Source organism: Patiria miniata, unplaced genomic scaffold, assembly GCF_015706575.1.
Source record: "Patiria miniata isolate m_02_andy unplaced genomic scaffold, ASM1570657v1 HiC_scaffold_4, whole genome shotgun sequence".
Taxonomy (NCBI): Eukaryota; Metazoa; Echinodermata; class Asteroidea; order Valvatida; family Asterinidae; genus Patiria; species Patiria miniata.
In genome coordinates, this window is record NW_024037071.1 from 6553871 (window position 1) to 6576449 (window position 22579).

General features: G+C 40.3%; 1 protein-coding gene across 4 annotated transcripts in view; it reads right to left on the reverse strand.

Moving 5' to 3' along the window:
* The window catches only part of LOC119739850 (disintegrin and metalloproteinase domain-containing protein 12-like), a 47508-nt gene that overhangs the window by 4716 nt on the left and 20213 nt on the right, over positions 1-22579 (reverse strand). The window contains exons 6-20 of one of the 4 annotated variants that reach the window (XM_038214954.1): positions 17449-17561; positions 15848-15984; positions 13782-13853; positions 13187-13356; positions 12502-12586; positions 12025-12170; positions 10487-10658; positions 9792-9962; positions 8683-8803; positions 7884-8194; positions 7268-7345; positions 6480-6594; positions 4936-5004; positions 1657-1789; positions 895-954 (exon numbers count right to left, since the gene is read on the reverse strand). In XM_038214954.1, coding sequence (XP_038070882.1) covers positions 895-954; positions 1657-1789; positions 4936-5004; positions 6480-6594; positions 7268-7345; positions 7884-8194; positions 8683-8803; positions 9792-9962; positions 10487-10658; positions 12025-12170; positions 12502-12586; positions 13187-13356; positions 13782-13853; positions 15848-15984; positions 17449-17561 — 1953 coding nt within the window. Of the gene's footprint in view, positions 1-894; positions 955-1656; positions 1790-4935; positions 5005-5197; positions 5231-6479; positions 6595-7267; positions 7346-7883; positions 8195-8682; positions 8804-9791; positions 9963-10486; positions 10659-12024; positions 12171-12501; positions 12587-13186; positions 13357-13781; positions 13854-15847; positions 15985-17448; positions 17562-22579 lie in introns of all 4 variants that reach the window. The other 3 variants (XM_038214955.1, XM_038214957.1, XM_038214956.1) reach the window with 3 other exon arrangements.

A 22579-nucleotide genomic window follows, 5' to 3' on the forward strand; every position in this document is an offset into this window, starting at 1 on the left:
TTATTTTCTGCTTATTAGCAGTTCCATTAAATCAGACATGATGTTCCTATTGCAGTATGCTGTTTGCCGATGAGAGCAGCATGTGTTTCATTACCAATGAAGCATTTCAAATTTACACAATGAAAAGACCCACATGCTCAACTTCCCATGCCCATTTCTCTCTGGTAAATTTTCAAAACTTCAAGATAAGAAAACTTCAAGATAACGAAGGTACCAGTGTGGGCATTTCGAGTTACAGGGCACATACTAGAAATATCCTATTCTCTTGACGGGAATGGAGTATTACTTTGAGATGAACAGAGTTTCAAGTTATACGAATTTGACTGTTAATCCTGTACAAGACCATATGCATGCATTTTTGAAGTGTAGCATTTTTTTACCACCATGCAATACATGGACAGCATTTTTGGGGATTGGAAATTCCAAGATGGCATGGGACATAAAGCAGAACATGCAACCTGCAAGCGTAATATCATTCAAAAATGAAAGTGTTACATGTCGTACTTCATAATAGTGTTAGCGCAACGGCAAGAGTTTGTTTGGAAGGTTGGAAGATGCATGGGGAGGAGCAGAAGAAAGGAGTGTGGGTGAGGGGGACTGGGGGTCGGGAGATTGGGGAGGGGGATCATGGCATGGGGGATGGTTGTGGAAGGGGTGGGAAGGGAGATGGGATTGGGTGGGGGTGGTGGTGTGGGTGGTGGTGTGGGTGATGGTGGGGATGGGGCCGGGTGATAGGGGTTGGGATGGAGGAATTGGAGTAGAGGTGGGGAAGGGGTGGGGGATTGATGGATGGTTGGGGGATTGAAGGATGGTTGGGGGGGGGGGGGTGCCAGCCCAGCATGAAGCAGCCCAGCATGAAACAGATGGATCACATGCCGATCAGCTGCAACTTACCCTTGCCTACTGGGCCGTTTGGCAGTGTATATAGGCCGCTGGTGCACAGGCGGAACACTACTGTATCGAAAGAGAGTTTTGCTTTTTGAAATTGATGGAAAAGATAGAGTTTGTCTGCAAAACTGTCGTTGTGAGGTAGCAACTTCACTGGGCAGTATTTGAGCAATGAAATGCTCAAACGAAGAGAAATCTTTTATTTCTGGTGCTGGAATATAAAAAAGGGACTCTTCCTTGTTAAGGAAATAGAAGAAAGATGGCAGGAAAAATTGGCGAAAAAGCACCTGGGGATTATGGTTCACCGTGTTGAATAAACGACACAATTGACAGGCAGAGAGTACACTTTAAAGCAGCATGGGTGGTAGGTGGACAGTAAATATTAGAATAATGGGGTACTTAATTCTACTGCACTTCATAAAATGCATCAACGCACTTTGCAATTATTATCTCTGTTCATCGGACCATGGCCCCAATTTTCCGCAGCAGCTCAGATCAATGCTCTCTGGTCTCTGCCCTCATTGGTATGGAATTTACTCCTTAGTTGAGAGAGGCAATTGTAGCAAAGTTTTAAGAACAGAAACACATTGAACCAGGTTGGGGCTTGAACACACATGAGTTGGACAATTGTAGTAAAGTGTCTTGCCCAACAATATAAGTGCCATAAAACTCTGATGGGGCTTTAACTCACATGCCACTGTACATGAGGCAGACACCAGAACTATTGGACCATGGCACTTGACAAGAACAAGACGGCTGTATACATACCTTTTCTTGCACAGTATTTGTTGAAGCTGCCTTCGTTTGACATACGCTGCGATTCCGCCAATGACAATCACCGGGACCACGACCAGAAATACCACGAGCAGCGCCACCAGCGTGCTGTTGTGCGCTTCAACCTCTGCAGAGTACAAAATGGCAAAACTACATTCAAGTGTGCCATCACTATATTGTCGAAACATCTGTGTAAATTTTATTGGAAAGAATCAATTTCATGGCGCTGCTTAACAGTTAGCAAAACAGTTGTGCTTATTGTACCAGACAATTGTGCTAACCTTAAGCACAATTTAATGGCAGAGATGTTCTCCAATGGTCGTGGATTTGTGGAGATTTTGTTACGTCACTGATTTAAGCAAGTGTTTTCCTCTTAGATTTTCCTCTTAGCTACTGTGCTTACTGCTTAAAGTTCATGAAACAGAATGGCTCTGTTACCACCAAATCATGTGTTTAGCATTGCCTTGAAATTGAGCCACAAAATAGAACTTGACCAAGAGTTTACCAGGAAGAGGCTTTTTTTTTGCTGTAAATTACGAAAACTAATCAACATTTTAACACTTTGTGGAAAGGTGTTTATATACTTCAGTTGGAAAATTGTGTGTGTGAATAATGACAAGTTATTTATAAGATCTCCAAATACATTTTTGTTTGTGTGGTAACTTGTTAACAATTGTTTGAAAGATATATTTCCCAAAATTCACAGCAACAGAACATGTCCAAAACAAAACCAACAAAAACTCAACAGATGAAAGAATATGAAAGGCTAATTGCTTACACAAGAACTAATTCACAAGTTGAAAACTTTCACTCTCCACAAAAATACATATTATTTGAATAATAAAACAAACAACAGAAAAACTGAATCAAGATGGAATTTAATCAAGAGGAATAAATGGAAGAAAAAGCAACAGTTACTTTTTTGGTTGGCATTTTGCCAGCTATTGTACAAAGAATGTCCCATGACAGACTATCTGAACAATAGCTTGCACAATGCTTTCGCCATTGAAGGGGGCCTAGTGAGTGTACAGTCATAGCATCTTTGGATAATTGGATTAGTCATGATAGACCAATCTGGGCACACTAGCAGGCCCCCTTCAATGGCAAAAGCATTGTGCTAGCTATTGTTCAGATAATCCCTCACGGGGCATTCTTTAAATTTGTACAATAGCGTGCACAATGGTTTCTCCATTGAAGGGGGCCTCGTAAACGTACATTGATCACATACCCAGGTTGTTCTATATGCAGCAGCAACATATATTTCATGTACAGTACTGTAACAAACACAGTAACATACACAATAACAACTACAACCTTGAAGGCTAGAAAACTTGGAGCATAAAAAAATGACACCAAACTATCTCTCTTATCCCAATTGCTAATTCAAACAAACAGACACTACATGTACATGTTACTACAGTCCACCACAGTATAGCAGAAACGCACTGAACCAAGTACGCACACTCTAGTTTTACTTTTACTACCCAGGATGCATACTGTTTCCCTCAATCTTTTGTTCCTTTTGTTGGACTTGCACTTTTTTTAATCACATGAGGTTTGTATATATGAAAACGGACTCGGGCTTTGGTCCTTTGGGATTATTGCTATCCCAGGTAACTCTGTTCTTAAAAGATCTATGCTCTAAGGTGAAAATACAACTGGTCATTCTATAAATTTTGGATCCAAGTGTGACATTTTTCCTGTCCCTGTTACCTAGGTTCTTTTGTAATTTGCCATTCAATTAATAATTAAGAATGACTTTAAAATGTTTCTTTTCATTTGTTGGGTTGGTCATTTGCTATTCATAATCACTCTTGGAGGATGATTGCATTAAGGAGTGCATCAAAATCATACCGAAGATGTCAGATTTATAGAATGACCAAACTCTCAAACTGAGACTGGAATATATATCACTTGAGTCAGAAACTGAAGAGAAAAAAGACAGGCACAATTACGGACTGAACATAACCCCAAGCTCCAGCCCAGACTTGATCAAAAACTCCAGCATGGTTTTTAGACTCCTTTCCGGCATTGGTGTTTCCAAAGATTCTAATGCATTGAAAAATGCATGCTGAATTCTAGGATCATGTCTACGCTGCACATAGGGGCTCAAGTCAAGTCTGGAAATGAGCTTATGGTCTACAGACAAACATTTCTGTATCTGTCTGTTTAGCCTCCAAAATACCATGCAATAATCCAGTTTGATGGTTTGAGCTACAAGCCATCGACAGCATCCAAAATGTTTGCCAAGGTTTCCTCACAAATGCTCCTGTAATTTCCCCAAGATACTTTCTAGACCTGAATCAAATTGTCCGTTCTGATACCCCCAAAAAAGTTCCAAAGTAAATGGGACAAACAATCTGCAAGTTACAGAAATCTCATGGAAAAGTTTCAGCATTTTTAATATCAATTTCTTTTAACTGTTTAATACTTTTTTTTATACTTTAAGACTTCTATTGGGCTTGCATGCAGAGATTTTCATGCAACGATTAACATCCCTCTAGTGCAAGAAACAGATGATTAGGTTTGAAACCAAGTGTCCAAACTGGAACTACGGTAGGATGATGAGTGTGTGTGCATGCTAGGTTTACATGACAATGGGTTATTGTACTTGCTTCCATATGAGGTGATGTGTCTACCCTTCTACAATTGATGGTCGGGTAATCACACTCTATGCATCTACAATGATGAGATGAGTGGTTAAACTAGGATTGGGCAACTCCACTTTTGGAAAAGATGAAGTCACAATTCTGTTCTGTAGAGGTGAATTGCTATTACAACTTTAATAAGATGCATTATCGCTCTTTGAAACGTGATTTTATTGGAACTCCTAAATTTGTTCCAAACATACAGTTTTGACAAAGAATACAGCTATGTAATGCACTGCAGATCCATATAGATTTCATTTCTATCCAGAATAGACAAATCCATTAAGCACTGCCACCCTTGATACCAATCACAGCCATGATTAATGTCTGACTAAAGTATGACATGAGTGCACCTAAAAATGATGTGTGCATCTGTAACGTGTAGTGTGGTGCCTAATGGACCCATCTATTGTCAGACTGTCTCTTCAGAATTGTCAGGACCGAAATCGAATTCAAGAACAAGAACCAGCTACAACTGAACTAATTTTTCAAAAGTAGTGTAGTCACAAGTCCAACATGGAGTTTGAAATCGCTGGTAATCATTTTTGGAGCCGAGTCGCCCAATCCTGTTGCAAAAGTTTTGAAGTGATTATGTTTTGCTCAAAGCCTGTACGTGTGCATATACCTTTGTCGCGGAGGTCGGGGTTCGAATTGTCCGATTTGTCAGAGGTTGTTAGTGGGAGATCGGTGGGAGCTGTGGAGACGAGGGTGGGTGGGAAACAAGAGGGGAGGATTCATATTCATGCCCAATAGATGCACAAGCAGGGTGTTACAGTGGGGGTGAGACAAGCAGAGACAACAGGGGTGGAGGACAGATATGAAATACGGTATATAAACAATATATCGCCACTTGGTTTGATCAGCTTATTGTGTGTACCATGACTTACCATTACCAGGCTGATCACTGGGCCATTTTGCCCCTAAACATTGTCAGCAGGATTTTTCAAGAGGGAGAAATAGAAAAATCAATAGTTTCAACAGGAAAAGAGTTTCATTGTTATCCTTGTTTGCATTGCTAAACTCATAAATTGGCAATGCGGTACAATGAGGGATGGCCCAGATTGTCAAGAGATTTGGGATTTGCAAAAAAAACTCACAATAATTAAACAACTTAAAAACAGACACTTGATGTAACCAAAAAGGGAAAATGTTATCATCAGAAAAAAAACAATTCACACATTCTGGAATTACAGGCCATTTGACACATAAAAGACAAATATATTGTTGATTCCACTTTGTGAGTGATTTGTCATTAAATGGCGTGTAGGCCTTTTTGTGCAAGTCCTTAGAACGACAACATAAACAGGATTTTTTTTATATTTTTAAGAGGTTGGGTGGGTGGGATTGGGGCCTCGAAGGGAGGTTCTGTTAGCCTAAAATGCAAAGAAATCAATTTAAATCATGCTACATCAAAACCTGTGCGATATGTCTTACGGTACAAGCCACATGTCACAGACCAAGCCAAGCATGCGATCACATGCACCATGGGACACCACAGTCATGGCTGCAACCTTGTGGCAGTCATTGCTTCAAATACATTGCCACATTGTTACAGGCATAAACTGTGCTTGTCCGTGGGTACACTCATCCATTCACTCAATATCATGGACAAATCATGCCAAACTATGTCTCAAGGTTGTTTGAAAGCAGCTGTACAAAAGTCGGCCTCTTGAAAAGTTACCCCAACACAGAGCGACCAAGGCTGCACTTTGGTAGAAGCTGGTGATCAAGAAGCCATGTCAGCCGCCTAATTTCAACTCATTTGAAAGTTGTAGTTTATTTGATTATTTAGAAATAAGCATGTACATTTGTATGTGACACGTTTTGCCAAAAAAATCATAACAGTTCAAATGCAAACCCCCTTGTTTGTTTTGTAATGTGATAGTTAAGAAAACCACATAGAAATCAAACTAAATTCATAATTTAAAAAAAGGGCTATAAAAAGGGTACACATTTTCTCAGTATTACTTACAATTAAATCGTACGAAAAAAAATCCTCACTTTAAAATTTTTATTTTTGTGACGTAGTGTTCAAGTATAATTAAGTACAATTTCCTTTACTTGAAGACTCTACCAGTAACTCATATTTGAGCCACCCTCTCCCCCCTTTCCTCAGTTCCGTCTGCTTGTGAGAGATCAACCATGAGTAATGAGGTTGTTTGGACTCACCTCCGCCCTGTGGTCTTGCCGGCCCACTGTCGATACTGCCCCCATAGCCTGTGTTCTTGCATAGCGGAGGGGCCCACTCAGGATCACAATGGCAGTGATTGTTACTGTTACATACCTGCAGTCAGGGAAGGGGGGGGGGAAACGTTTGTGAATTTTTTCTCACCATCATTCAGGAAAATACAGAGTATACAGTGTTTATAAATAAACAAAATTATGTCTGTGAAGAGCAAAACCCATTATTGAATTTGTATCACCCAGGTGTAAATTCCATCTTATGAATACTTTGGTTGCGGTACCCCCTGCTATATCAGATTTGAACCAGCTTAACTCTGGGAAGCTTGGTGGTCGAGTTGTAATAAGTCTGTAGTAGTTAGTAGGAGGTCGTGGGTTCATGTCCCACCAGAGTTGTTTTTAAATTGTTTTTCTCACAATTACTTAGGACAACACTCAGTATAAGGGTTTATACACAAAATATGTCGTGAAGGGCAAAAGCCAGTTCATCGACCGAATGCAAATTCCATCTAATGAATAACTAGAATAACAAAGCTGCCATAAATGTCACTCTGACAGCATATCAGACTGGAGTTCCAAAGTCGTACTGACAGACAGACTGACATGGAAACTACACATGCCCGCATTTACTCTGCTGACAAGCCGTACGTCACAAGAGTTCTGGTATTTCTTCAATATGAGGAAGGTTACAAATGAAAAAGGATATATTCACAACGGGAAGACACAAACATAAACTCCGGGTGGGGAGAAACCAAATCCAAAAATATTTTACTTACCCCGTGATTATGGCAACTGTAGGGGCAGTCTCTGATGTTTAAATCAGATTTATTCACACATTTTGCCTCAACACAAAACTAAGAGAAGAAAAAAACAACAACAATATTTCAGTATTCCATTTAAGAAAAACAATCATTCAAAAATTCCCATTACCCCAAAATGCATTCCATTCACAGATTGTCTTAGAATGCATCGCAAATGTGAAGTGTTCTGTCAAAACCTGACACTTCTCAGCAGAGCCTGAAATGAAGAATGACCAAAAATTATGTAGGGAAATTTTTTTCTTCAATTTTGTGATCCTATATTTACATGTACTACAGCTAAAATAGATGGTTAGAGTTTAAGACCACAATTTTCTCTACATAGCTGATTTTGTTCATGATTTATAGGCATGTACCAGTTCAGGAAATGCATAAAACAAACTTTTAACAGGAAATTTCTGTTTTCATCATTGCGACATCACAAACTTCAAATAGGCATAAGTTTCACCGTGGAAAAATAAAACTGTCATTGCAAAGAGAAAGATATATACAGTGTACTTTAATATTTAAAAACTCCTCTGTGACTGACTGCTCAAAAGAGTCACAAATGACAATAAAAACAACAATTCCAAACCTGGGTTTTAGTGGTGCCACACAGCGAGCCGTCCCCAACGTATCCAGGGTCTGGGATGTCCTGCCCAAGGTCAATGCCGGCTGATTTACAGGAATGTCGCACGCCTTGCGAGTCGTAGCGGTAACCAACGCTGGCTCGCGCCAACGACCCAATGATAGGGAAGTCTGCACCGCCCTCACACATCAACTTGCCGCACTTTAAATTTCTGCGCGTACAAGGCAAGAATGTGTCCGTCTCATCCATTCCACAATTACCATGGTTAGTTCCTTGCTCGTTGAAAACGTAACACAGCTCATGCCCATTTCTGGCCCCTAATTAAAAAAAATGTAAAGGCAAGAGACAGTCAAACAGCAAAATAGATAACACTAATCACAGGATCATAAAATCATTTAACATGAGTATTTCCATTGAGCTTGGATATAAGGCTTCCATTGAGTGACTTTCTTTGATTTAAATTTTTTTTAACAAAACCACATTTCACAGATTTATACAATACAAAAATGTATTCTTGCTACAGATTGATTGCATTTGGCTGCCATCTTGGAGGTGTTTTATGTTAATTCATCCACCATGAATGCACAAGAGGTCTACTCATGCGTGTCCCTATTGAACAAGCACAAACCTCAAATATGGCCTAGGTGCAAACGATCTACACAATATAAACACAAAAAACCATAGCAGTTTGTCATACAAAGTTTTTTAACAAAATTGCTGACTTGCTTTTACATGATTATAAAGTCTGAGATGGAAATGAAGCTGGAGATGGGTTCGGAGTTTCCAAAACACCTTTGTTTCTTACCTTCTCCCCACAATGCCTTGCACTGATCATCGTATGTCACACATTGGCCGTTGTAGCAGATGGCTTCACTATCCATGTTGGCGCAATCCTCGCCGTTCTGCCGATAAACATTGCCCGGACACTGCAACAAAAACAAACAACCAAAATGACAGATTTATTTCTAGTCTTTTAATTCTTCTTCAGTTTTGACACTGCAGAGTTTTGACAGCACTCTTCCAATTTATTGAGTCCTTTCACAAGTTCTGCTCAACCGTCACAAGTATTTGAACATACATCTATAAATTTAGGGTCCACTTTTTTCCTGTCCCTGTTACATCTAACATCTATGATTTTATAGTTCTGATGCACTCCTTAATGCAGACGTCCTCCAAGAGTGATTGACAAATAGCAAACTACCTACCCCCCCCCCAAAAAAAATTGTTTGAAATACATGTAGTTCATATTGATACTAAATTACAAAGTGCAAAGGGAACAGGGACAGAAAAATGTCACAATTTGGAGCCTAAATTTTATAGAATGACGACAGTAGGCTTGCGTAGTTGAAGCTGGACCTGAAAGTTTGACATCTAAACAGCTTAAGGACATTATTCAGACTCAGTGAGTCAGTGATTCAGTCAGTCAGTGACTGGCAAGAGGGCTTGTCTTGCAGAAAACAAAAATCACATTGGGCAATTGACAGGGACGCTTTTGATCAATTTAATTTTGAATCACAGAAATTGAATACAGTGAACTTGAACCTGTGCCCTCCAGAAAACTGTACACATGCTCTCCCAACTGATGTACTTAGCTATTGTTTTGCAATAGCCGCTTGCGCTGAAATGGCAGAATTTAGCTGTTTACTCCCTAGGGAGCTGAGATGGTCTTTGGAATGTTTTTACGGGCCTGTTTGTACAAGTGCTCTCACTGATAGGTTTCTGTATTCTGTGTTACGCATGAGTGGAAACTTTGTACTTTCAAGGCCACTAAATGCGTCACTTTTATTGCCACTGTCATTTTATTGCCACTGTCATTGTCATTTAATGTAATTGAAATGACAAACATGTCCCCGGTGAGGGTGCTATATGCAAAGGGTCTATGATTTTTTGGCAAAAGAGCTAAACTGACGCTACCTCATTATCCAGTCCTGTGCAGTACTCTGGCAGATCACACTGGTTGACTTCGTCGCGGCATTGCACACCAGCCTCCTTCAGCTGACAATCCTCGCAACACTCTCCATTTGCGCAGGTCGCATTCTCGTGCAAGATGCACCTATCTGGCAAGCAGCACTCATTTGTACACTCCTAATAGGTAAATGGATATGGCAAGTTATCCCACGATGACAAGTGGACTCAATGTAGTGCATTTGTCAAGATTTACTAATGTTAAATCACACTGTTTTGTTGATTGGGTTATTGTATCTGCGTATTACATGTACATTCCATCTGAAATAGCCCTTAAAATACAGATGTTGTATGGAGTCTCAAATTCAAGTGCAATTTTCTCCTGTCTTAATAATTTGTAGAATTTGTGACAAATTGTGTAGCAAATATTACGCCCACAGATGAATCGGGCATATCATTAAAAAAAACCCGGAAAATAGGTCGAACAAAAAAATGAGTCCGAAATCTGGGCCACACTACAGTTACACATGTACATGTACACATACAGTACAATATACTTACTGGCCAGTTTCCTGGTTTTAAGAAATGTGTCAAATCGTCTCCAAGAAATCAGTCTACAAACTCATAAAGGCTCATTGTACGGTGAAGATTCTCCCTCCCCCTATTCCTTTTCAATGTTTAGTGTCTAACAGTCCTAGTCTTACCTCCACTGTGCCACAGTCACATTCTTCCCCTTTCTCCAGGAAGCCATTCCCACAGTGCGGTCCTTGGAAGATAGCCTTGGGGTAGTTGAAGAGACAGGCCCCTAGACCCTTGAGTAGAGATGCCGCCAGGTCGGCCCGGGAACAGGAGGAGAAGATGGTGGGTGGGATAGCACTGATGAGAGGGCAAGAAAAAACAGAGAGCCATGGATGTGTTAATAGGTGGAGGCAAAGATCCATTTGATGACAGGGAATGTGTTCCTCACAGCGTCTTTGGTCCCCACAATAAGTATCGTTCATCATGTGCGTGGTCCTCACAATCCCCAAAAGTATGTGTGTGCTTTGCGGGTAATTTTGGAACCTGATATCAGGTTGCTGTAACAGTCAGGTTGCTTACAACTGTACATAATATTAAAAACATAACAAACCCTGAAGTAACTTTGTTTCTTGCCTGCACGAGCTGCCTAACACAGGCCTCACAATGCCACTCTACATCAATATAGGTTTCTTTAAAAGGTTTTTAAGGGTTTTCAAAGTGCCAAAATATAGGCATTTATATGTCTTCATGGTGCAAGTCCATGCAATTTTTCTGCATGAGGCACTGTAGCAGAAATAAAGCAACTTGCTTACAAAGTGCCTCAAGTTCTCTACACAATAATGCAATCTGCCCATTAAATTCTGAAACACATATAAATAATCTTAGCGATGAATATCGACAATGTGGTTATTCTTATTTCGGACAGCTTTGCAGAACATGTGGAGAACATGAACACACACATGCCACTATATTATCTTCCATTCATAGCCTGAAATCCTGCTATTTGCAGAAAGACTTCTTTCCTTTGCTTTGGTTTTATATACAAAGGCAAATTTTAACACAAAAAGGGGCAACTTCCTAGTTGCACATGAAAAAGAAAGTTCATATGCATTGCACAGAAATGTGCTTACATTACAATGTGATCATCATAATGTGATGATTATGTAGCCTTGGCGTTTCCTGCTCTAACCACTAACAAAGTAATGCACATCCTATTTCCTATTAATCGATTGGCCATCAGGGGAAGCAGGACGTGAAATCCTCACTTCCACTCTCTAACTTTCCTTGAACTCTTCTAATATTTCAACACCGACAGTTCTAACCATTGTGACAGCCACACCCTTTTGGTAATAATTACAAAAATTTCATCTTTGGACACTCAAATTTTAGGGGAAAACATACATTTTCAAGGCAATGCACCCTCAAACCCAGGTCCAACAGGGAGATTTTAGGAAGCCCTATCACACTAGTGAGAATCCAACATGGCTTCCAATCAAGTGTAGCACTCTACATAGGTAAAATCCAACCCTGGTTTGGACCAGGGTTGACAGGGTCTACCTCGGTACAAAATCAAAATGTACAGCCAACCAGTGTATACACTGGTGTAAGTGTGAACGGTATGTCTTGCCTACCCGTGTTTGATTGGACTCAGTGCTGATTACGATAGGCGAGATAACAGCGTCAAAAGGCCTGGAGTGTTAAAGGAGTGTCACATGTTACTCACCCGCTGGAGGGTTCCATGACACACCCAGTGCTTTCTGGGGCATCACATTGGCAGTTTCTATCTTCAGTGTCGTGTGAGAAACCCATGTTATGGCCCATCTCGTGTGCCATAGTGGAAGCTACGTCTGCCGCATTTATCCCATGATCCTTTATAAGATAACAAAGAACATTGTTATACCATGGTATTACTTGGGGAAATTTGACAAAATGGGGAACCGCCAGACGGTATTCCAGAGGTCACAGGTTCAAACTCTACTCCTGTCAATTTATTTTTTCAACTTTAGAAAAAGGGTTTTTATAAAGCACCTAGTCAATTTGTATACCCTAGGGGGTAAATGACACCCTTGGTTTTTGGTTTTGCCTACGCTGCCATGTGCATATTAAACAAACAAGGACTACATCCCAGTGGACAACAAGACTCACATAGTGGGACCTGGTCACACCCTCATTGGTATTTGAAAGTTAATGCCCTGCTAACCTCATTCACCCCACCGGAACGATCCGGTGAACACATGACGGACAACGATGCCATGCCAACGGTGCTACCATCAAACGACTTGCCACTGTGAATTTTAAAAACACGGTGCCAGTACATCAATTTCAATTTGTTAATCTTACTGCAAAGTAATGACGAATTTATGAACAAGAACATGAAATTGGACCCCGGTATCTTAGTAAATTTTGCATTGGCAGCACTCAGAAGCAACTCTTCAAGATCCATGATAGTTGCAAAGGATTCCTGGTGAAACTGCCTCCTTAGTTCAATGGCAATCAAATCAAGTGCTTCTAAGTATTCTTATCTGTGTAGGTCTGTGGTTTTGGTGTATGGTTTGTGATCATCGTCTATTCTTCAATATGAAGAATAGACTGCCACCCCTGTTCCACCACCCATGATTTGAGGTTGTGATGCCTGTAGTTCTAAAGATTTCATAATTTTTCCACTTTTTAGCCATGTCAACTCTCGCATGGAATTGCCCAAAGGCATTCCTTTGTAAGTGTTTATCCCTATCACTTGTGAATGTTGTGATGGATTCCATTATAACACAAGTGACTGACTGGTGTTGCCTTGTCGGAACTACATCACAACTCAACATACCTGTATTTCCCTCTAACACTGGTTTCAATCTTTCACATTAAATTGCAAAATGAGATCTAATTCTTACGTGACAAACTGGGCGTTGTCGTTGTACACTGTTGGCAGGAGAGTTTCTTTCCGCCAGCGATGGAAGGACTGCATGGTGACTGTAGGGTTGGTACTCACATCAAACTGGTCCCCTTCATCCCATACCTCTACCCCTATTAGGGCTACGCGCATGTTCAACTGACGATAAATCTAGGAATTTGTTTCAAATTCAACAAAACTTTTTAAGTACCTTTAAAATGTTTAAAAGGTTTTGATTTTTAATAAGGATGTAACGTTTACATGTGAAGACATTTAACAAACAATTAGCCAAACATTTTAAAATGGGACAAAGTATTTAGGGGATCCGCCTTCCAGATTTATTTTACAAAGAATCAAGGATGCCTGTAAATGGAAATAAAAGGTTTGCTTAACATTTATCAAACTGAGCATAGATTCTGAACTTACCTTTTAGCATACATGAGGTGTTAATTATTCAATATGAGCAGTATTAAATTACAGTATGAAAATACATTGTTCTGTAAATTTTCAAATCCAAAAAACTGATTTTTGATTTTCATTAAACTTAAGTTACTAACACCACATTAGGCTTTGACATTCTATTTTAATTTACTCACCATATCCATTGCATTGGCCATCTCCTTGCATCTTGTAAAGACTTGCTCTTTGTCACTGTTTCGCTCTATGAACTGTGCACAATATGTGATAAAATAACATACAAAAGTGACAGGAACATATCATTCTACAAGGAATATATGGTTCTGTGCATCATGGCAAATAACAGTAAACTGCCCCTCAATATGTTTGGCAGTCTTGTATTTTTTTTTACTTACAAAAAAAATTCACAAGCAACCCCTCATTAAAAAAAGGATTTCCAACAAACAATAATTTAATGCCGTATTAACCTCTCGATGTTTTTTTTTTCAGACGTGTATCAAGTTAAGAAATGCAAAAATACAATTTTGAAGATGTATCTTTACACTTTCCACAAAAAGTCTGATACAGTATCTGCTGAGCTGAAATCTTAACAGGTTATATTTTTAGAACCTGTTTCAGATTTATTGTATTGTTGTTCCCTTGAATCAGCAAAATACATTTTCTTTTTGCACATGGGCCATTCTATAAATTTAGGGTCCAAAGTGTGACATTTTTTTTTCCTGTCCACCTCTGAACTTTGTAATTTACCATTCAAGTATCAAATGAATTCAAACTATTTTTCTAGTAGTAACTACAGTAGGTAGTTACTCTTTGAGGATGACCTACATGTACCGGTAGGAGTGCATCAATAATTATAACATTGTAAATGCCAGATATAACAGGGTCAGGAAAAAAGTGGATCCAAATTTATAGCATGATCCATACTGAGTGCATTCCCTTAACCCCCCCCCTCATTTTTATGTAAAAATTTGAACAGCTGCCCAAAAAGGAGTCTGGTTTTGATAGAACATATAAAAAATATGACCAAGGCAAAAAGGTCAAATAGTCTACCCACTGACTGATAAACGGGAAGGCTAAAAGGGCCAGACAATTGATGTCTTATGGCAATCAAGCATGACAACTAGGGCTAGACAATTGTTCCATATCCTGTCTCTACATATCAAAAAGTCAAGGCCATGCTTGTGATCACTGATGGGGACCAAATAATCTTGAAGAGATAAGAATCAAAGTTAGATCACATTGAGAAAAGTAATCGCAGTGAGTCCGTTACATGACTTTTACATTGAAACATACTGACATTCCATTTTGGTTTAACTTTTGTAAGTTATTTTTTTCCAACTGACAACTGATGACCCTGTTGCTAGTATGTCACTTAAGGTGCACACTTGAAATTTAAGAGGTTTTCTGTACAAATTATAAATCCCATAATGAACCGTAGCTCATTGCAAACAATTGTGCGTAATGTTGGTTCAATAGCTGTCATGTACTGAATCAACAATGAAACTTTAACAACAGGAAAAACAACAGGAACCCCCCAACATTTCGGTGACTGTTGATGCTGTAGCAGCTGTAACACTTAAGCTTCTGCCATCTAACATCTCAGATTCTCTCAAGAATAAAGACATTTGTAGAAAACCCCAAAGGCCCCGAAAAACCTTTTACCTTTCAAGACAAGTATTAAAACAAAGTAAAATTGTGCACAAACATGTATTTTATGAATTGAATTAAAATAAATATTGTTTCATGGGTGCTTTGAAGAATACAACTTTTGCAGATGAGTTACATGTACTTAGCAACTGTTTGACCATTGCTCCATTCACTTCCTTGTGATAAAATAAGCATGGAATTTTGATTGGCTACAGACTATCAGTCATGTGACCAGTTTGCAAAGAAAAAAAAATTAACTGCTACCATGTTGCAATGGCAGGTATTTTGCATTGTGGAATGTTTTCCTCATTAAGCATTCCTAATTAATTATGTTGCCTGCAAATAATAAGGTTGCTTGCAAATAAGAAGGTTGCTTATCAACTCCAGAGCAAAATTTTATGAAGCTGCAAAACAGCAGAAAATATTGCTTAGCCGATTTATGAGCTGAGCAAAAGGCAGCCAACAACCAGCGACAAACAGTACAAATTGAATGACATTTTGGCTGGTGACCCTTCTACACTTAGCAAAGTATTTTTGTGTTTAGCAGTCCCCTTAAAATTAGCCCCAGAAGAGTGGATTTTAATGACTCAGTGCATACCTCTGTGTTATCAGCTACGATGAACAGCTCCACATATTTGGTTTCTTCAAAGACATCTCGTCTCGTTCGTATCCGTTGGTGCATGGAATCCTCATGGTAGTTTGCTCCTTGCTCTTCATACAGACCAGTATCGTAAACTTGCAAAAAAAAGAGTAAAAGAAAATAGAATTCAACTTTTGAAATGGAATTCAGCTTGTTGGAAACTCTGTGAAGATAAACTGAGACAAACATCCATCATTTATCATCCTGAACATTTATTTCAATGTTGTCGTTCATTACAGTATATGTATGTATATGGTAAGTTACACAAGGATCAGTGCTACCAGTTTTGTATTTACATGTAGTTCAGCATTTTTATGAAATAAACATGACCATGTACTCATATTTTATTTGTATACCATGTACATGTACCATAAATCACGTTTTTCATTCATATCCACACGCAACGTATATCAGCTGTATCAATCAAGCCATGCACCTTTAAAGTGTTTTCGGTGTTAGTGTATCATCGACCCATTGAGGTAGACTACTTGTAGATGAAATCAATTGATTTTTGTTAATCACTAATTCAATACTTTTTTTTCAATGGCATTTATCAATTTATTGAGATTTGTGGATGATAGGTACTATAGGAGCCTGTAAACTCTTACTAGTAAGTGATGGGTAAAAAGGGTGCATGGGGAGATTTAGACACATTTTTAGACATATCATTATTTTGAAAGTTAAAAAATAAAATAAAACAAATCTGATTTAAATAACATTTAAATATATATATATATATATATATATATATATATATATATATATTTTAAAAGAATAAGAAAAGTCACCAACCCTTGTGGGAACATGCTGACAATAGCCATAATGGTAGCTGTAGCTCTGAAATCCCTATTTGGACACGCCTTACTTGTACGTTGTACATGTTTGTAATGCTTGCATACATGTAGTGGGGCAAAAGTTCAAGGATGCTATTCAATGATGATTTGACCATCTGGTGCAAAAATGTCTGCATTAATGGATATCCCTACATAAATGAAGTGGCTAACACATTAAACCACAAGAGCATGAGTCACGCATTCTTTTTGGAAATGACATTTTGGGGTAATAAAAAGTCTGATTGTTAAAATAAGGATTTTTTTTCCATAAAAGCCTGACTAAGACACTTTTTTCACTTGGTCATGTGATTGCTAACGAAGATGTTGTGTTACAACAAATTAAGTCATACATTTAAGGGTTGAGTGTAATTTCCAATGGTCATGTGATTCCACATTGTAACATGATTTTTAAATAATCGTGTGATTTGTGATTTGATACGGTGATGTGATCTCAAATGGTCATGTGATTCCAGATGGTCATAAGATTTCAAAGGGTCATGTGATTTCAAAAGATTTTCTCTATTTTGTTCATTATTCCGACGACATAAATCCAGCTCTTGAAAATCCCACATACTGTACAAGTGTGCACATGTACGTTATACTGTACCTTCATATCAGAAGTGCTGTATCTATTGTGTGCATGACTCTCCACACGTGTTCCTAATTTTCCAGCCCAAGTGATGGAACATTGAATATTTGATAGGGATATTGGATGACATTTCTTACCCCATCTCTGTTTTTTCCGCCTGACATTGTCGGGTGTATAGACAAGATGCTTGCTCTGTGAGTCGCTCAGCGGTTCCACGTAATGGCTTTTGCCATCGATGATGATGAGACCGCTGAAATTGGAGAACAAAACAGTCTCACGATCAATGGTGAATCATGAGATGGGGCCTTCAAAGGGTGTAACACTCTGTCTCGGACTGAATTTTCAAAGTTATACCATACCAAACTATTCCGAGACATATTAACTTAAAAGCATGAAACGATTAGGAGTGACTACACACAAGAGATAAACTTTTGCAGTCATTCAGAATAACTCAAGAATCTAGTGTAAATGGAAAATTAATACATAAAGTTAGCCTGTATGAAACATTGAAAGCATGTATTTGGGTTGACTTAAGTTGCCTAGCTATTTGATGGGGTGTAATTCTAGAATACCAGTCTGCCACAGATGTAACACTCATTCAGCTAGATAGCTACATGTATATAACTAATAAACTTAAGCCTTTCCCTTAAACTAGGCAGCCAACAGAAATACATTGACCTTGCTTTTTAATGTGCTCATTTGCATTTTTGTGAATCAAATTAATATTGACACTTCTGTGAGTGCAAACCAGAGTTTATGAGATTTACATGTAGCTTGCATTTACGATGTACAGGAACTGGTACATGTACATTTGCATTATGCAAGTGGTGGAGTTGAAATTGATTTTCTTGCTTTGGAATGTGGGTGGGCGGAGTGAAAGGGTTGAGTGAGAGGTGGGTTGACTCTTTACGTACCGGCAGCATGCATAACTAATCTGTGCACTACACGCTGTAGTTTCCAGAATCTCGCCCTTATATGTTAATCAATGTTTACAACTGTTACCCTTTAACCTTTAGCCCCACCGTGAATAGTTTAACCTTGCCCGCACTTCATTTGCATAGAAAGCATGGTCGCGCACAGTATTATGGGGCGATTTTACGACCTCATGTTTCTAGCGTTTTCTCCGTGGAGCTGATACCTATCTTTTACCGTACTCGTACAACTGAATTCCGTCCAAACTTGAAGGAGTTTCAAGCTGAAAAGGATTCTAAAGATACCACCAGAGTTTTCTCATGCTTGTGAACATTTCAGTGCGATCCAGGTCGCTGTGATAACTGTGTGATTATAAGAGGTTTCCGATCCGAACTTCGTGAACTTTTGTGCATGTTGTGAACGACTCTGTGAGTAACGATCCCTTTGTACTCCAATATTTGGTGGAATAAAGTGAACAGATTTCATTGATTATAGAACTATAGAAGTACGCGTAAAGAATATCAGTTTTCTTTGACTTAGTGTCCACGGTCGCTACATTCAGTAAAAGATAGCAGCATACAGATAAATGAATATTTTGTAACTGTAACGATGAAATCGGGAAAGATCCCCTGCCGCTCCGCTCTGTCCGGAAATTGGGCCACGTTTATAAACGAACGCTAAACGACTCCCTGTGACTCGCGCTTGTCCGGAAACTGGGCAAGGACGATTAAATACTGTAAACGGTCGCCGTTCTTCAGCGTGTAGCAAACCAACCCCTCTGCCTAAATATGTCAACCCAAAATGAAGAAAAATCACAAGATAAAGCTGATTCTTCCAGCTCAGCTTCAATGCCAGAGCTCACACCACATGATACTGGGGCCGGATCAAATCCTCCCGTCTCGTCAAAATTACAAATGGAAATGACATGTGACCCAGAACTTGGAGAAGAAATTCATCCAGAAGACAGCATCTCTGTGGCACTCTTCGGAGATAAATCTAAGACATTGACTCGCAAAAGTGTTTCTGGACGATCTGACATCAGTAACGCCTCATCAGCAAAGACAACAATTTCCATACTGCTACACAAGCATCAGCAGAGAGAAGTCGAGCTTGCGGCCAGATCTGCTGCTCTTAAGGAACAAAACAAGCTCGAAGAGCGTAAACGCGCTCTTCAGCGAGAGCTCCAACTGCAAGAAGCAGAAGAAGAAATAAGATGCCTAAGACGGCGACAGCAAATCCAAGAAGAGCAAGCCAAGATTGAAAGTGAGCAGCAAGTTATCGAAATAAATGCTGAGCTGCAGGCAGCAAAAGCTATCACTAAGATGCTTAATGACGAAGAATTATCCAACGTATGTTCCCAAGGTTCCCAAAACTTTGTGGATGAAGTTGTACATGCCATTGAATCCGATGCCTCGAGACGTAATCCTGCAGTGATAAACCAGCTGAATCACGAAGCACCGGTTTTCTCCATCAAATCTATGGCCGAACCTGCCCGACCCGTGATGGCCCCGGCACCAGACTATGGTGAGAACTCAAAGGGGAAACCCTCTGCCACACAGCAATCCTGTGAACCTGTGGATCCAATGCCATTTAAGGATGAGGGCAGTCTTCATAAAGATAAAACCCTGATGAAAGAGCCAGTGACAAAAGAAAGTGACAAGAAAGAGTGTCAAATTCCAGAGGCACCGATGGCATTGCTTCTCAGCAAAATTGTGGACAGCCAAAGGGAAGCTGCACTTCCATCTTCGGAAATAGATCCCTTCAGCGGAGCAGATGTCCTCTCCTACATGACATTCATGAAGAACTTTGGTTATGTGGTGGAGGGCAAAACCAACGACCCAGCAAGAAGGCTCGAACTCCTCCTAAAGTATACAAAGGGGGAAGCCCATGAGCTTATTAAAGAGTGTCCTATGATTGAAACCCCATCACAAGCCTACGAACGGGCAAAACAGCTACTCAAACGTGACTATGGGCAACCACCAATATTGGCGGCGGCTTACAAGAATAAAGCTGAGCAATGGGGAAAGATTGCAACAGGAGACAAGACAGGCTTGCGGAAATTCTCCATCTTTCTCATCAACTGTTGCAGCGGGAAGCAGAGCAACCGTGACATGGCCAGCATGGACGGCTTCGAATTCTTGAAGCTGTTGGCCGGAAAACTGCCTGTTGCCCTCCAACAGCAGTGGATCAGACAAGTAGGCAAATTCAGAGAAATTGAAGAGCGCTCGCCTACATTAGAAGATTTTGAGAGATTCGTGGGACAAATTTCCAGAAACGAAAATGACCCACGAATTGCTGGCCTTGGTTACCAACGCAGAAATGAGGAAGAGAAAAAACAACTCTACAAATCAACCCGGCATGAAAGTAGAGGAGTTACTCAGAGGAAAGCCTTTGCAGCCACAGTGAAGGAAAGAAGAGACGCGCCCAAACATACTTCAAAGGACAACAAAGCAGCCAAAGCACCATGCCTATACTGTGGGGATGGCACAAATCACTGTGTGCTGGACTGCAGAAAGTTTGCATCACTGGACGCAAAGGCGAAATCCGAATTTTGCCACAAAAGGGGCATGTGTTTCGGGTGCCTAAACCCGGGGCATATGAAAAAGACATGCCCAAACCCAGACTGGGCAAAGTGCAGCCTGTGTTCAAGGCGGCATGTCACTTGCATGCATGACCCGGATCGACAACCAGCCACACCAAAGAATGAACAGAAAGAACCAGAAACTGCAAAGGTGACCACAGGCTGTGTGAGTGTAGAAGCAAAGGCATGTGGAGCGACAAACACGGATAAGACCAACCCACTGATGGCAATCGTTCCAGTGACGATCAAAGCAAAATCCAGCTCTGAGTGCATTACCACATATGCATTCATAGACAATGGATGTGGAGCTGTCTTTTCCACCAAAGAGCTAAACCGACAATTGAAGACAAAGTCCAGAAAAACCAAGCTGATCATCAAAACAATGAACTCAGAAGAACTAATCAACACTGAAGTCATTCTGGACGAACTGCAGCTCAGCAGCATCAACGGTGACACCTTCATTGATCTCCCAGCAGTCTTCATGAAGGACAGTATGCCAGTTACAATGAAAGAAGCCCCAACCCAGCGAGACTTGAATGAGTGGAGCCACCTGAAGCAAATCAAGCTCCCAGACCAAAGAAACATTGACATTCCCAAAGTCAGCCTGATGATTGGAGTCAATGTTCCGGCTGCGTCACTACCTTTAGAGACAGCAGCTGGCCACCTTGGCGATCCTTACGCCATCAGAAGCCCCCTGGGCTGGCTAGTGTATGGACTGCCTGGAAAGTTGAGAGATCAGCCAGAGGTCAGCGTCAACTTTTGCAAAGTTGATAATGGAGTCGTGCATGATAGCAGAGACCACCTCAACACACAGTTGAAGAGATACATCAACATGGATTTCAACGAGCGCCTGAATGATGACAAGCAAGCTATGTCTGTCGAAGATAGACAATTCATCACTATCATGGATGAGTCTGTCGTCAAAACCAATGGTCACTATCAGATGAAGTTACCGTTCCGTGACCGTAAGGTCTGCATGCCAAACAACCGATCCCAGGCTGGCATGTTTGCTGCAAGACTGAGCAAGAAACTCAGTAAGGATGACAGTTTGAAGACACAATACACTGATTTCATGACAGATCTAGAAAGAAAGGGCTTTGCAGAGAGGGTACCACTACCAGAAATAAAGCGAGATGATGGCAGAGTATGGTATATCCCACACCACGGCGTATATCATCCAAGAAAGCCCGACAAGCTGAGGGTGGTATTTAACTACCCGGTAGACTTCAAGGGAACATCGCTAAACAGCCAACTACTACAAGGCCCAGACATGACCAACCACATGTATGGGGTTCTTCTTCGATGGAGACAAGAAAATGTGGCTATCATGGCAGACATCGAAGCGATGTTTTACCAGGTGAGGGTGACACCAGGAGACTGTGATATGCTACGCTTCTTGTGGTGGCCGGAAGGTGACCTGCAGAGGGAACCAGAGGTGTACCGAATGTTGGTGCATTTGTTTGGTGCAGTATCTTCACCGAGCTGTGCCAACTATGCCCTCAAGAAGACAGCCACTGACAATGAACACAAATATAGAAGAGAAGTAATACAAGCCATACATAATGACTTCTATGTAGATGACTTCGTAAAGTCTGTGGCAACTGAAGATGAAGGCATAAGCCTTGCAAAAGACATGAAAAGAGCAGTAGCAGAAGGGGGCTTCAAGCTCACAAAGTGGACCAGCAACAGCAGAAAACTGCTTACAACCATACCCAAAGAAGATCTGGCCAAAGAGGTGAGGAACCTTGATCTCCAAACTGATGAGCTACCAGTGG